The sequence below is a fragment of the Stenella coeruleoalba genome (assembly GCF_951394435.1).
Source record: "Stenella coeruleoalba genome assembly, chromosome: 1".
Classification (NCBI taxonomy): Eukaryota; Metazoa; Chordata; class Mammalia; order Artiodactyla; family Delphinidae; genus Stenella; species Stenella coeruleoalba.
The window spans coordinates 189,226,548-189,241,147 of record NC_137169.1 but is presented as its reverse complement, the minus strand read 5'-3'; the positions used below and the strand labels follow the sequence as shown (position 1 = coordinate 189,241,147).

Genomic DNA, 14,600 nt, shown 5'->3' with positions numbered 1-14,600 from the left:
AATCCATTTTGTAAACTATAAAATTAAGGCAAGCAGTACAGTTGACTTGCCAAAGTCATGATAGAGTAAAACTAAAAATCTTAAGCAAATTCCATTTTCTCCTGGGGCACTGAGTTTCCCACAGAGGGTAAAAATTAACCTTCAACCTCATTTGCTTCTAAAAGAAAGCACCTTAAATATTCCCCCCAAATTGTTAAGACCTGGTTTCTTGGAAGCTACAAAAAATGTAAAATGGCTTCAAGGATTTACCTTTTATCCTACAATTAATGTTGTTTCTTTTCTTAATTTCTGTATGTTTATTCTAATTTTTTTGTCCAGCCAACATTTACAGAGCACGAAATATGTGCTCAATTTTCAGTTTCATACAAGGAGGTCATCTCCCACTGATATTCCTCCAATCCACAAAAGAGAAAAGTACCCAAAAATAATGAGTTTTCATTTATGAAAAAATTAATATTAATAAGGATTAGATTATAGTTGCTTTGCGAATACCTTGGACACTTTTAGGTTTCAAGAAATTTGCCTTCCAATTAAACACTATTACGTCTCCCCCATAGCTCTTTTCACTGAGCACCTTTTATTATTAAAAGTTTACAGCCATCTTTCCTTAGGATTGTCTTAAGTGGAGATAATTGAATGGGAAAAGATTCCTTTGTCTCAGGAGATCCTAGCACACCAGCGAATTCTTATCTCTCAGCTGTCTCTACCCTGCTTCAAAGGCCTCTGGCATTTTCCTCAATCATTAGCATATGTAAAGAATAAGAGCAGAGAGAAATCAGGGTTAAAGGTGCAAGTGGAAAGGAGGGGAAAAAACTAAGAAAGCAGAAGAAACATTCAGGAAAATGGTAAAATGTGGGCCATAGACACCAAGAAACAAAATATAATAAATACAACTACTGCTCATAAAGAACATATTCTAAAACTGGTTTGTCTGTGCACCAAAGGTAAAGCCTGTGCGTGCAACCTGCTGACACACGCAGGGAGGAGAAGCGAGAAGAGGGAACAGTGCAAGCAGTCTAAGATGAAAATGTTACTGAGGGTTGTCACTTACCCAACACCAGCAGTTCCACCGAGTCCTCGTTCTTGCCCTCCAGGTCATCAGGGGTGGTGATGATACAGTAATAGAGTCCGCTGTCTCCCCACATGAGTTTTCCAATTTGAAGATCTGCATCTGTTATCACAAAGAGAAGGACCCGGTCCTAAACTCTGTCCTCTGAAGGAAAACACTAAACAATGGGGGGGGGGCAGCCCTTCTGGGTGTCTGTAGTGTTCTATTTCTTTACCCTGATGGTGTTTGACGAGATGTTTGCTTTATTTAAAACAAACAACGAAACAATAATAAAAGCTAGCATCCCTAAGGGGTGAGAATTAGAGCGCCCCCAGAAACTGGTCTAGTTCCAGTCTGGTTTCTGGAATAGAAGACTGCTTTCAACCAGGCCTGCAGAGGCCCTTGAAAGCCAAGTAAATTCCAGAATTAACCTGGACTCCTGGAAATGAGCTGGGTTCACAGGAGTTCTTCAAAATTTGGAACTTTTCCTTGCCCAAAGCTGTAGGGAGCAGGAAAAAGGGTGGAACTGATGTAAAACTACCTGAGGCTTGGGCCATGGTATCTACCTGGCTCTGAAACTTGTACACATACATCCCTTCTCCCAGCAGAGGAAATTCTTAGGGAAGTCTGCTTTCTGAGTTAAGGAAAGGGCAATAAAGGCTGGTGTCAAGGTGTGAGGTATTTGACTGAGAAAGCTTTCACTAGAACCCATTTCAATTCAGTTCTGATAATAAATTCCTCAGGCTGGAGGTCAGGCTCATGAAAGACTATTTCCAAAGCTCATCTCTGTCTTCTCTTGATATTACAAGCCTCCATCCTTCCTCTCCACGCCATCCCATTAAAGCAATTTGCTAGGTTTCTTGATACTCCCATCCCCCATAAAATCAAAGTCTTGAGGGATTGAAAGGGCGCAAGGCTGACATCCTCTTGTATCTGGGAAGAATGGAACCAATCTTCCCTAGATTCAAAACAGAGACATTATTACCATGAACAATTGTGATCTCTCTGCCCCTGTAGAAATCTCCCAGGGTCACGGTCGAGCCCTGTTTGGAAGCTACCACTCGAACAGTCCTCCTACTGTCTAAACAATCCAAGTAGGGGTCCCATTCCAGGTTTCTTTTGCTGAGAGATTGGGCCCGGGGAGAAGACATGCCCAAGGATTCCCCCATGCGATCCTGGCAGTAGGACTTGAATTTCCACTGCACGACTGCAGGCTGATGGGAAGACGTGGAGAAGTGGCAGCGAAGCACAGTGGGCTGGAAGAGCATGGCCACCTTCTTCTTGTCGGGCACTGTGACCTGAAGGCCTCCAGCTATGGCTGCAAAATAGAATGAACATGTCCAAATGGTATCAGTGTCCTGGACCTCACCTCACATATCATAGGTGTGCCTTTCCACCTTACCTCCCTAACCTGTCTCTCCCCTTGTTTTCTCCATCACAATGAAGAGCATCAGTATCTACCTGGTTGCCTTGTCCAGAAACCTGCCTTCACTCCCAGTGTCCAACTGGTCACAAAGTCGTGTCAACTTGACCTCTTAACATCTTTAATATTTCCTTCCCCTTCTTTAACCCCACTACCATTGCTTGTGTGTACGCTCTCCTCATTTCTTGCTTATAATTTTGCAATAATCTCTCGTCTGGTCTCCCTGCTGGCAGTTGCCCACATGCAGTCCATTCTCCTTGCTATAAGTTCAGGTTATCTTTCTAAATCTGACTGTTATGACTCTCCTTCTTAAAACCCTTCACTCATCCTCCATGGTCTTCAGGACAAAACCCAAAGTTCTTGGCAAGGCATTTAAGGTGCCCCATCAACTCCTCCTCCTCTGCCTCACATCTTGTAGCACGTCCATTTGAGCACCAACCTCCGATGATACCAAACTAACGGTTCCCCCAAGTGGGACATGGTATATCACACCTCTAGATCTTGATATTTCTTGTTTATGGAATGCTTTTTCCTCACTTCTCTTCCTGAGAAACTCTTTTCCATCTGTCAAAACCAATTCAAAGGCTTCTTGTCCAGTCTTCTGTGACCAGTTGATCCATTTGTCACTTCCTCCTTTGTGCCATCAGTATCCCCAGCATTCTCCTCTAGACATTTACTATAATAATTTTGTAATAATTTTATACTTATTTTCATGCCTCCATCAGACTTGTCGGGTCAGGTAAGGAATGTGTCTTATCTTGCTGTCCTGGGTGAAACCCATAGATACTCAACAGCTATTTGATAAATGAGGACAGTGAAGCCAGGACATATGACTTCAGGAGGAAGTGACTTCCCTTCCAGCTGGTGACCCAGCAAACAAGACAGAGATTAAGGGGAAAAGAAGGCTTTGAGAGGAATGGAGAATTTTGGATCAAAAGCAGTAGACTAAGTTCAAAAGCTTTGAAGGGTAATCAAAAAGGGTGGGGGGAGACTAGAAAGCAGATGAGAAGTTTAAGTGTTTAAAAAGATCAGTTTGAGGCTTGGTGTCCAAGAAAGAGAGGGAAATTTCAGTGAATGAAAGCCCAGGGGAGTGTTTGAGAGGCAAAGGGCTTCTATGAACTCAATGGTAAGATCTAGAAATTCCAGGCAAAGAGAACATAACTTCTTCAGGTGAATGGGAGAGTTAAGAGTTTCTAGCTTGATCTAAGGTTAGAAGCAGAAGTAGAATCACGATGAGAGGCAGAAAAACGGAATATGAATAGAAAGACATGATAAAGAGGTTCAGAGTTGAATCCAGGAGCCTGCCAAGCCAGCTTCAGGTAGCTTGAGGCAAAGAGCTTCACCCTAGAATTGCAGGTGGACTTGAGACATACAAGAAAGGGCTAGTTTCCAGGGGAAGCCTGCTGTTCTTCACTATTGCCCATGGTCCCAATGACATCCCACAAAGCAAACTCACTCTCACAGCTCAAACATGCACTTATTCATGAAACTGTCTTTATAGAAGCTCTCTTAACAAGGGCAAGATACCATATTTGTACCTACTTCTGAGTTCCAGACCAGTGCCTCTCTTCCATGAAAGCACTGTGAAAACTAGGTTCTAATTCCTGTTAGGGAGAAAAGGTTTCTGCATTCTATGGAATTGGGAAGAGAATGCAACAGAATATTTGAGATTTAGTGTTTCGAAACACTAAATCTGAAATAGTGCTAAACACTAGATAGTGCTCGATAGCTACTATGGAATAAATGAAGGAATGGGTGAGCAAATGAATGACTATTAACATGGGAATTTCTAGGACTTTGCAGAGAAAACGGGTTAAATGACTTATAAACAGCATAGTATAGTAAGAGAGCATTGGCATCAAAAGATAGGGCTTTGAATCTCATCTGGCCGTTGTACTAATGGTGAGACCTTAATGAAGCCTCTTAAGCAATACTCACCTGTAAAATGAGCCTCATATTCCTTACTCAACAGAGTTGTTAACAAACCTTATCTCTCTCTCTGGGCGCCTGCAGAGAGTGAACTCTATAACAGAGAACCTTGACCATGACCAGTAGAGGGGAGATCTCAAATGTAAATCCTACCTCACCTTTCCTGCCTTTTGCCTCGCCTCCCATTCTAAGGCTCCTGAATCTCGATGAACATCCACCACTAATAGGTTTGATTACAGCCAAATTATGTAGATCAGCCCCACTGAGGGGCAAATAATTCCTAGAAAAGAACCCCAGCTCAGAAAAGAACCCTAGTTCCCAGGCTCCACTGCTTCCCTTCACCACCCCCAAATGTTGGTGTGGCTGATTCCACTCTTTCCAACTCACACACCTGGATGAGGAAAAGGCTTTTTTTTTTTTTTCAACAGTTTCTCCTTAAATTCTATTGCATTAATTTTTAACCTTGTAGTTCTTCTTCAAAACCTTATTCACGCTCCAGTTTTCCAGGTAACAAAATGGGACAGAGAGTTGAAGTGTCTTCAGTTAGCAGTGGTTGAGACTGGATAACCAATCACAGGCGTTGTTCCCAGCACAATGCTCGGTAGTTGACCAACCACCCTTCTTCTCTGCTACCTATTCAGGCTCTTCTTGGGAAATCACATTTCCTTAGCATTCCAAGATAAATGAAACCAGCGAAGGAGGCAGGTGCAGACAAAAGTGTTGGGGGGGGGGTTGTTTTTGGTTTTTTTGAGAGAGTTAAGTATGGGGTTTTCTTCATTAGATGATTACTAAGAATAACCCCCTCCTCAGCTCTGTTCTCTGTTAATGGATTAGCTACTTGACCAAGCCATTCAGCTCCCTTAATTATCATTTTTTAAAATTGTGCACTCCCTTAATTATTAATAGAAGTTAGTCAATTCACAGCTTCTATGACACACACATAAGTTCATGTTCCAAAGAATAAAGAATATGTTTCCAGAAACATCTGCCTCTTTACAGCATGATAATTAAAGGCATGGATTTTAGAGTGAGTCCTAAGTTAGAATCCAAGCCCTACCACTTCCTAGCTGCATGACATAAGGCAAATTACTTAAGTCTTAGGACTTTCAGTTTCCTTACTGGTAAAACCAGAATAATAGTAACTATCTTATGGAGCTGTTTGAGGGTTAAATAAGATTTTATCCTGGGCTTCCCTGGTGGCGCAGTGGTTGGGAGTCCGCCTGCCGATGCAGGGGGTGCGGGTTCGTGCCCCGGTCCAGGAAGATCCCACATGCCGCGGAGCGGCTGGGCCCGTGAGCCATGGCCGCTGAGCCTGTGCGTCCGGAGCCTGTGCTCCGCAACGGGAGAGGCCACGACAGTGAGAGGCCCGCGTACCGCAAAAAAAAAAAAAGATTTTATCCTAAGCACTTAGGATAACACTGGTATACAGTAAGCACTCAATAAATGTAGCTGTTGCTGCTCCTGGAAGCTGGAAACCGAGGGTACCCTGAGTGTGTGTACACATACACAGAGATGTATATATATGCAGGTATAATGGAAACCTTGGGAATCTAAGCTAAGGATAGATCTGGATAGCTGGAGAGGACAGATCTAGGAATTTCAAGGAAATGTCAGTTTATTGGATCTTTGAGGACCATAAAAGTGAAGAGTTAGAGAGAAAGCTGAAGATGCCAATCCCTGTGTTAGCTCTAGAAGCATCAAAATGTAGGATGAATGCCACCCAGGTCCCAAGCCTGCCCAGGCCAAACCTATTAGGAACCCCATTCCCACTGGAGGGTAAGGTCTAGAATTGCTCTTCTGGCCCTAACCCTGGATTCTGGGCGAGGGCAGGGGTTCCTACACCCACTGAGCCACATGTCTTTCCCTCAGCCTGTGTTTATGTGAGACTGTGTTTCCACCTGATTTGCAATCCCCTGGTACCAAAGCCCTGAGTTCCATTCTGCTTGCCTGGGCTCTGATATAAGCCCTTCTCCTGAGGATTAGGTTTTGTTCCCTCTATCCTCACACGTGACTGATCCATATCTGAAACTGTAACCTTGCTATCCACCCAACTTCAAAAACTACCTCTCATGGGACACCCACTCCTACCCCAGATCGGGCCCTTCAGAGATAGTAGCTAATTTGGATGAGGACCAAGATTGACAGTTCCCCAGGGACACTGAGATTTGGCCTGGGAACACCCTCCCTCCGACTCCAATTCCCAATAGATCTGCCCTGGGGCTAGGTTAGTATCCTTAACTTGGGTCCCACCTCTTATAGATTTTTTTTGTTTTTCTATGTTACCACCTGTCAGATGCCAAAAACCTAGTACTTCTTATGCTGGAGTCTATACAGGCTAATAAGAATACCTTTGAATGCCAGGTAAATAAATTAAAAATTTTCAGCCTCTTTGTAATGTTCACCTGTGCATTTGATCTAAGAAATCTTATTCTCCCGTGGTTCCAACTACCCGTTATGTCTCAGACCCTCAACTTCATGAAACCTCATCTGCACGTTTAACAGATACTTCAAATTAAACATATCCAAACTTTGTTCATCATCTTCTCTTTTCCCACCTCAACTCTTGCTTATAAACCAGTCTTTCTTGTCTCCCTAGCTCTTTTGCCAGTATTCTCACTGTCCTATCATCGTAGATAGAACTCATAGCTTTGATCATCTCCTCTTTGGCTCTAGCCATATTCAGTGGCCACTAATTCTAAATCTCTCTCAAATTTGACCCTTCTCTTTTCCCATGGTCACTCCTAGTGGGAATAAATCAAGTTTCTATTCCTTCTACCAGGAAGTGATTATGAAACACTTACTGTATGTTAGAAATTGTATTAAGTGCCATGGAGTATCTTAATAAATTCTCTCCAAAAATCCTGTGAAGTCGGTATTATCATTACACCCAATTTACAGATGAAGAAACTGATCCTCAGAAACTGTATGTATCTTGCCAAACACCTCAGGGTTAGCAAGTGACAGATTTGAACCCAGGTTGACTGGCCCCAAAGCTCTTACTATCACTTTACACAAGTCCTCATTACATTTTTGTTTTTATAATAGCCTCTTCAGTGGTCTCCCTACTTCCAGCCCAATGTACTCTCCACATTTTTTCTATCTAGAATATTCTTTTTTTAAAAGACTGATCGAATCATGTCAGGCTATAAGGCCTCCAATGACTTCCCATTCCTTTAGGATAAAACCCAAATGCCTTGACACGGCATGTAAGGTCTTCTCCATGATTTGGGCCCATGCAAGTTCCAGGCATACTAAGATGTTTTCCATTCTTTGACTATAAATATGTTATTCTCCCATCCTGGGGAAACATCAGGGCATGTAACTGAGGAGTTTCTGGGAGGTAGACTGAAAGAAGCACTGAGTGTGTGTCATGCACACACGTGAACAAACACGTGCTGGCACAATGGGAAGGCTGGGAGTCTGAGTCCAGGCAGGGGTGACACCATAAGGGACTTGTGTTTTTAAGCTCTTATAAGAACATTTACAGGAGTATGGAAAGAATCTATGTTTCATCCTACAAAATAAAGCAAGTATCCCCAAAAACTGGAAAGAGTAAAGTAAGTGAAGTATGTCCTATATCATACTATATAGAATACATCTGTAAAAATTAGGATTCCTGACTGAAAGAAGACATATTGAAGATTGAAGATCACAGGTGGTTTTCTACATTTGCAGAGGAGGGAGTCATCATTCTTAGACCACCAGACCATTCCTTCTGTTTTTATTGTTCCCCTGATCCTCAGGAAAACCGCCCTTGGCTATCTAATACAAATTCACTCAAAAATATGTTTTAAAATACAATGTTACGTTCTGGGAACACAGATTTAAAAGACCAGTCTCTGAGCTTGAGAAATTCAATGCAAACTTGGTTTCTAACTCTAAGGTCCCTGAGGGCAAGGACCAGGATTGGTTGATTCTGTACCCTCAGTATACAGCAAGCTCTATTTTATGGAATGAATATGTGGAATGAACAAATGAACAAGTGAATCGGAAGGGCTTTTCTTAGCAGGTGGTCCTCAGTGCAGAGAATGGATTCTGGTCAATAACTAGGAAAGTTGCCTAAAAGTAGAGTGATGAGTGACAGCTCAGAGCATCAGCTCCCATCTCAGCTAGTCACCAGGGGTACCAAGTCACCAGGGAGGATCAGCTCCAAGTACAGACAATGCCTCACTGCATGTGGCAAAATAAGTTCCTGCCCCAATTCTCATGTAAAGAAAAGGATTCTATACATGACGAATTGTGTTCTTGCAAGGATAACAAAAGCAGTATCTACAGAAATGCCGTTCTTATTTTAGTACTTTCATTTTTTTCAAAGCAAGTTCCTTTTCCCCACTAGTTGTAAGCTATTCCTGCCAGCATCTTTGAGAGGCAGATCTATAAGCACAGCCCCATTTTAGAGAAACAAAGATTGCTGCTAAAGATCATGGAAAATTATCATCACCACAGACAGGCATCTTTAGAAATTCTATATCAAGCTCACCCATCCCTTAACTCTTGAACTCCCAGAAGTGTGATTTGACCTCAGAATTGCCCATTCACCAGCATATCTTGGCTTTCAGACTCCTAAGTTTTTTCTTCATTCAGTATGACAATACACATCTTCCTTTTCCTGCCTTTAAGTTAGATCTTTAAGAAATTCATCTTTTTGTCCTCACATTTTTAACATACTGTCCAAATTTCCTAGGACATTGTTTTAGGAACAATCAATGGGCAGGTTTTCTAAGTGTAAGATATGGATAAGGAGTGTCCGAGCATCTCCACTAGGTTTGGTCCATGGCGTGTCCATCTCTTAGTAGCAATGTCAGCATGGGAAGCAAAGCATTTTGGGAAATGATGACCCACAGGCTCAATTTTTAAAGACAAAACACAGCTTGAACCTTTTTTCCCCCAGAAGTAGAAACCATTCATCTTCTTGATATAGTTGGGTTAAATAATAAAATCAAAAAGCCTTTACCGGGCTTCCCTGGTGGCGCAGTGGTTGGGAGTCTGCCTGCCGATGCAGGGGATGTGGGTTCGTGCCCCGGTCCGGGAAGATCCCACATGCCACGGAGCGGCTGGGCCCATGAGTCATGGCCGCTGGGCCTGCGCGTCCGGAGCCTGTGCTCCGCAACGGGAGAGGCCACGACAGTGAGAGGCCCGCGTACCGCAAAAAAAAAAAAAAAAAAAAAAAAAAGCCTTTACCAAGAAGAGTAGACATTTCCTTGCTGTTTGCCTATTTTCTAAGCCTAGTTCTCCAGCTTGCCTATTAGTCCTGCAAGTTACTCAATTTCCTTTCAATAAATTTCTTTCCTGCTTAAATTGGACAGAATCAGTTTCTCTTGTTTGCTACCATAGTACCTAATGGCTTGATCCATTTTAGGGTTAGGGTGACCAGATGTACTATTTTGAGATAATAAAAAATACGACAGCATTCTTGCATGTTTTCTCCCCAAGACTCCTAAAGGGCATCAGTATCTCCCCCCCTTTCCATGGGGCTAAAGTAGACACTGGTGCTGCCCTCGCCCAGGTGGGCATTGCTCATGGCCTAGTTATTATTCGCTGCCAATAACTCTAGCGCTTGTGCACACCGAGCTTGCCATTCATTAAGCATATGTTCTGTGTGTCCCATGGAGCCATGCTTTCCCATTCTCTGCCACCACTGTGCAGATGAAAGCAAGAAGCATATCTCCTTTCTGTCTGATTGCCTCATCTTCCAGAGATCTGAAATGAGCTCGTGGGTAATGTCTAGCTGGCCCACATGCTGTTCCAATACGACTAAAGCAGTACTAAAAGAGGTCAGTCTCTACCCTGCAGGGCCAAGGTGCTTTGGAAGCTGTCCTGATTCATTCAGGTGGGTCAGACTTCTAGGATGGATCAGCCATTTGGACAGAGAAAGCTCCTGTATGAAAGCTCTTCTCCACTTTTATCAACTTGTTACCTGTATTTCCAGTTTAGATCTCTCACCCAAGCTCCAGACCCAAATATATAACTTCATTCTCCATCTGGATGTTATACAAGCACCCCAAACTCATCATTCTATAGATGGAGATGCTAACTGCTCCCTTCTTTTAGTAACAGAACTTCCCAGGTTTTAATCTGGCCAGCCAAGCCAGCCACATACTACATTTCCTAGCCTCCCTTGCAGCTAATTGTGGCCATGGGACTAGATTCAGGACAAAGGTATGTGAGGAGAAGTGATGCGTGTTATTTCCATGCCACCTCTCTAAAAATAAACTACTTGCCCTGACCCTCTGCTTTCCTTGCTTCTGCTTGCTGAAGAGTAACTATCACTGGAGCAGTCTTGGGAGCCACATGTTGGGAATGGTAGACTCAGTCCCACTAGATCTCTACTGTTACGGGAGAGAGAAAAAAAAAGAACAATTCTGTATGAGTTACTACATTTTAGGGTCTTTTTGTTATAGCATCTTAGGCTATACTCTAACTAATCTAATGAAAAAAACTGAACCTGTCTCTCCCTCCCTTACACGTTTCTCCTCCTATATTAGTTCATGTCCACAAATGGCATCCCCAGCAGACCCAAGCCAGGTACCTGGAGGCATCTTTGATACTCCTGTCTTTCAGCCTCCACATCCAACCAACCCAGGACTATGGACTACTTCCTCCATCTCTGGTCACTCTGTCCATTTCTGTCATCTCCACTGCACCACAAGACTTCAGGATCTCATCATATCTTGCCTCTCTTTCTGTAAGCGTCTCCTAGCTGGTTTTTGCTGCAAGTCTGCCTATGTCTAATCTACCCTTCACACTGAGGTGCAAATGATATTTCGAAAATGCACATCTGATCACAGCACTCCTTTACTCTCACCCTTTTAAAGACTCCCTCTAGGCATTCAGAGGTACAAGGGCTCATTTCAGATGGGGCCACTCTCTTCCATTTCTCCCACACCACTAAATTCTCCAGCCATACTAAAATATTTGTACTTTTTGAAAAACATCATGTCCTCTTTTGATTGTTGGCTTTTGCACATGCCGTTTCCTCTGTAAATTTCCCTTCTCTCCGTCCCACTCTTTCTCTAGTAACTCCTACCTATCTTTCCGGACTTCCTCAGCTAGCACTTCCTGTAGATGCTTCTTCTTGCTCTTATTGCAGTCATATTACCCTAGAGAATCACATCACCTTGCCCGAGAAGTTCCTATTTAGTCATCTGTCTCTGCCATTAATAACAAGCTCTCTCCTTCAGGCTTTTAAAAAGTCTGCTACGTAGTAGGTACTCAACCCATTTGTTGAATGATTTAACTCAGTTGATAGATTGTATTATTTGTTCCCAGTTAGTTTTCCCTCCTCACTCTTAGATTGTTCCCTAGAGGTAGAGTACACTTACTACTCCAATGACTAGAAGCTTGGCCATGTGACATGCTTTGGTCAATGGAATATGAGTACATGTACCATAAGACTTGTCCAAGCAGAAGCTTAAAAGGCATTTGTGTGGTTTGGCTCTGTGCCCTCCCCCTACCCACCTTGAGTCCTCCACCATGAGAACAGCATGCCTAGATAGTGGCTGCTCCTTCATCCTGGGCCTTGGACTAAGAAGACATTTGGAACTGAGCCAAGTCCACCAATTGGCTACAGTTGACCTGTAACTGACTGCAGCTCTCATAGAACACGAGCGACTAAATGTTTGGTGTTGTGAGCTGTTGAGATTATGGGGTTGCTTGTTGCTGCATCAAAATGCTGACTAATATTCCTATTTGAGGTTCATAATAAGTATTGAGAGCTTACTATTTGCCAAATATTGTGCTACGAGTTGTACATAATCTCATTTTAATTATCACAACAACCCTATAAGGTAAGTTAGCTTCCCCACTTTAAAGAAAATAAGGTAAACTATTAGGTTAGTATTCAAATCCAGGTCAGTTTGAGCCTCATCCCTCTCCCCCAACAGACCCCTGACGAGCCAAGGGCAAAGGAGGAGTAACGATGCAGGATCCCAGTTGAATGTGAAGGTTCTACTCCTATTTTAGAGAACCACGTCCTGCAGGGCTCTAGCTGCTGTAGGAGAACAGGGAAGCATCATGTTCTTCTGAGTTCTTCCTTGTTTCGTGGCCCATAAAGAACTCTAGTTATCCAAAATGCCTTCTTTCATTCTCAGGAAGCCAAAAGCCATCTTGAAGACCAAGATTTTAAGCGTACATATGCCACAGTGACATCCTGTGTAGCTCCTGGGTGCACAGTACCAGCCCCTAGTCCCAGAGGGGCTCTGACATGCCAGCAGTCTCTGCTGTCACAGGGTCACATCCACTGCTCTCCTGTGCCTCACTAGAGCACTCCTCATTCACTCTTTTCCTGTAGATCTTAGGATTTAATTAGAAATACTAAATGCTATTCTTCATCACTTCTCCCTGTAATATTTCCCTGAGTTCTATGAACTCTGAGCCTCACTACCCAATGCCCCATAATAGATACCATGTATGTTCCCTTAAATCAGGAGTTCCAGTTTTACCCACCTTAACCAGAAAATAATGTTTCTCTTGGATTCAGGCATTTGAAACAACCAAGTCATATGTAAGTCAGTGACACTATTTCTTATGATAATCAATAAGATACCATAGACTTAGACAAGTAATTTACTCCCTTTTATGTATAGGTAGGTAATATCAGCCTTACTTACTTAGAAGGAACAAAAGGGATAATGTCCATGAAAGCCATTTAACACATAGGAAAGCATTACAGTATCTAAATAAGCAAGAGCAACAATCAGATCATACCTTTCTTTATATTCCTGATTGGCGGTAAGTTGATATAAGAGCTAAAATAGTTGGAAGGGGTGAAGAGGTGAGTGTGTCCTGGAACAAGAAGTTGAGACTAGAAGGGACATTCTAGGGCCATGTTGGCTAGAGTAGGATTCATCTCATCTGGCCCAAAGCACTTGCCTTGCTTCAGCAGTCCCCCGTATGACTACATTTAATTGTTCAGAGTGGACCCTATCCTGTCCACCAAGCACTCAGTGCTACTCCACTTGTTCCTCTGAAAATGGTAACAAGAGCTCTACCTTCCCAGCTGCCATTTTTCATTCCAATCATTAGTGGTCAGGGAAAGGCTGAAGACAAATGGGGCTCCCTCCATGGCTCCTCACTAAGGATCTATTGCTTTGTAAGTTTGATTTCCAACTCATCAAAATTAAATGGAGAAAAGTTCAGAACCATAGAATCTTAGAGCTGAAAGTGACCTAAGATGTGACCTCATTCAAAAGATTATAATACATGCAACCCCATGTTCACTGCAGCTTTATTTACAATAGACAAGATATGGAAACAACCTAAGTGTCCGTCGCTTCATGAATGGATAAAGAAGGTGCCATGTATATTTTTTATATGTGTGTATATATATATAAAATTTATATTTATATACATGTACACACAATGGAATATTATTCAGTCATAAAAAAGAATAAAATCTTGCCATTTGTGACAACATGGATGGACCCTGAGGTCATTATGTTAAGTGAAATAAGTCAGAAAGACAAATACTGTATGATCTCACTTATACATGTAAACTTTAAAAAGAAAAAACAAAAAAATGAGCTCATAGATACAGAGAACAGATTGGTGGTTGCCAGAGGTGGTGGGTGGGTGAAGGGGGTCAAAGTCTACAAGCTTCCAGTTATAAAATAAATAAGTCCTGAGGATATAATGCACAGCATGATGACTATAGTTAATAATACTGTGTTGACTATTTGAAAGTGGCTAACAGAATAAATGTTGAAAGTTATCACAAGAAAAAAATTTGTAACTATATATGGTGATGGATGTTAACTAGACTTACTGTTGTGATCATTTCATAATATATACAAACATGAACTCATGTTGTACACCTGAAACTAATGTTACATGTCAATTATATCTCAATGAAAAAATAAAATTACATGCCAAAAAGAAAAAAACTGATCATAAGACCCAGATCCCATGGATATGCAGTTAATTTGTGAAGAAGATGGGACTGGAACCCAATCCTCAAATCCCAGGTCAGGGTTCTTTCCACTAACCAAGTCCTGGTACTAATGCTACTAATGCTGTACTAAGCACTAGGTACTTGAACTAAGACCACAGCATGGTACTAGCATAGTGTTGCACTAGGACTACTAGAACTAATACCCAAATCTGTATAAACTAGCCATTCAGCAGAATCATGACTCTAAAGAGTAATGGGGATACTGAAACAACCCCCCTCTCCTAGTCTAGAGAGAAGCACCCAGGCTGAGC

General features: G+C 42.3%; 2 protein-coding genes across 6 annotated transcripts in view; one reads left to right on the top strand and one right to left on the bottom strand.

Annotated features, from left to right (window-relative positions):
• Positions 1-14,600, top strand: part of MAEL (maelstrom spermatogenic transposon silencer) — a 134,989-nt gene that overhangs the window by 34,934 nt on the left and 85,455 nt on the right. The gene's annotated exons all lie outside the window — the stretch shown is intronic.
• ILDR2 (immunoglobulin like domain containing receptor 2) overlaps positions 1-14,600 on the bottom strand; it is a 61,933-nt gene that overhangs the window by 43,441 nt on the left and 3,892 nt on the right. For all 5 annotated transcript variants that reach the window (XM_079918342.1, XM_079918340.1, XM_079918343.1 and 2 more), the window contains exons 2-3: positions 2,034-2,366; positions 1,052-1,171 (exon numbers count right to left, since the gene is read on the bottom strand). In XM_079918342.1, coding sequence (XP_079774468.1) covers positions 1,052-1,171; positions 2,034-2,366 — 453 coding nt within the window. The remainder of the gene's footprint in view (positions 1-1,051; positions 1,172-2,033; positions 2,367-14,600) is intronic.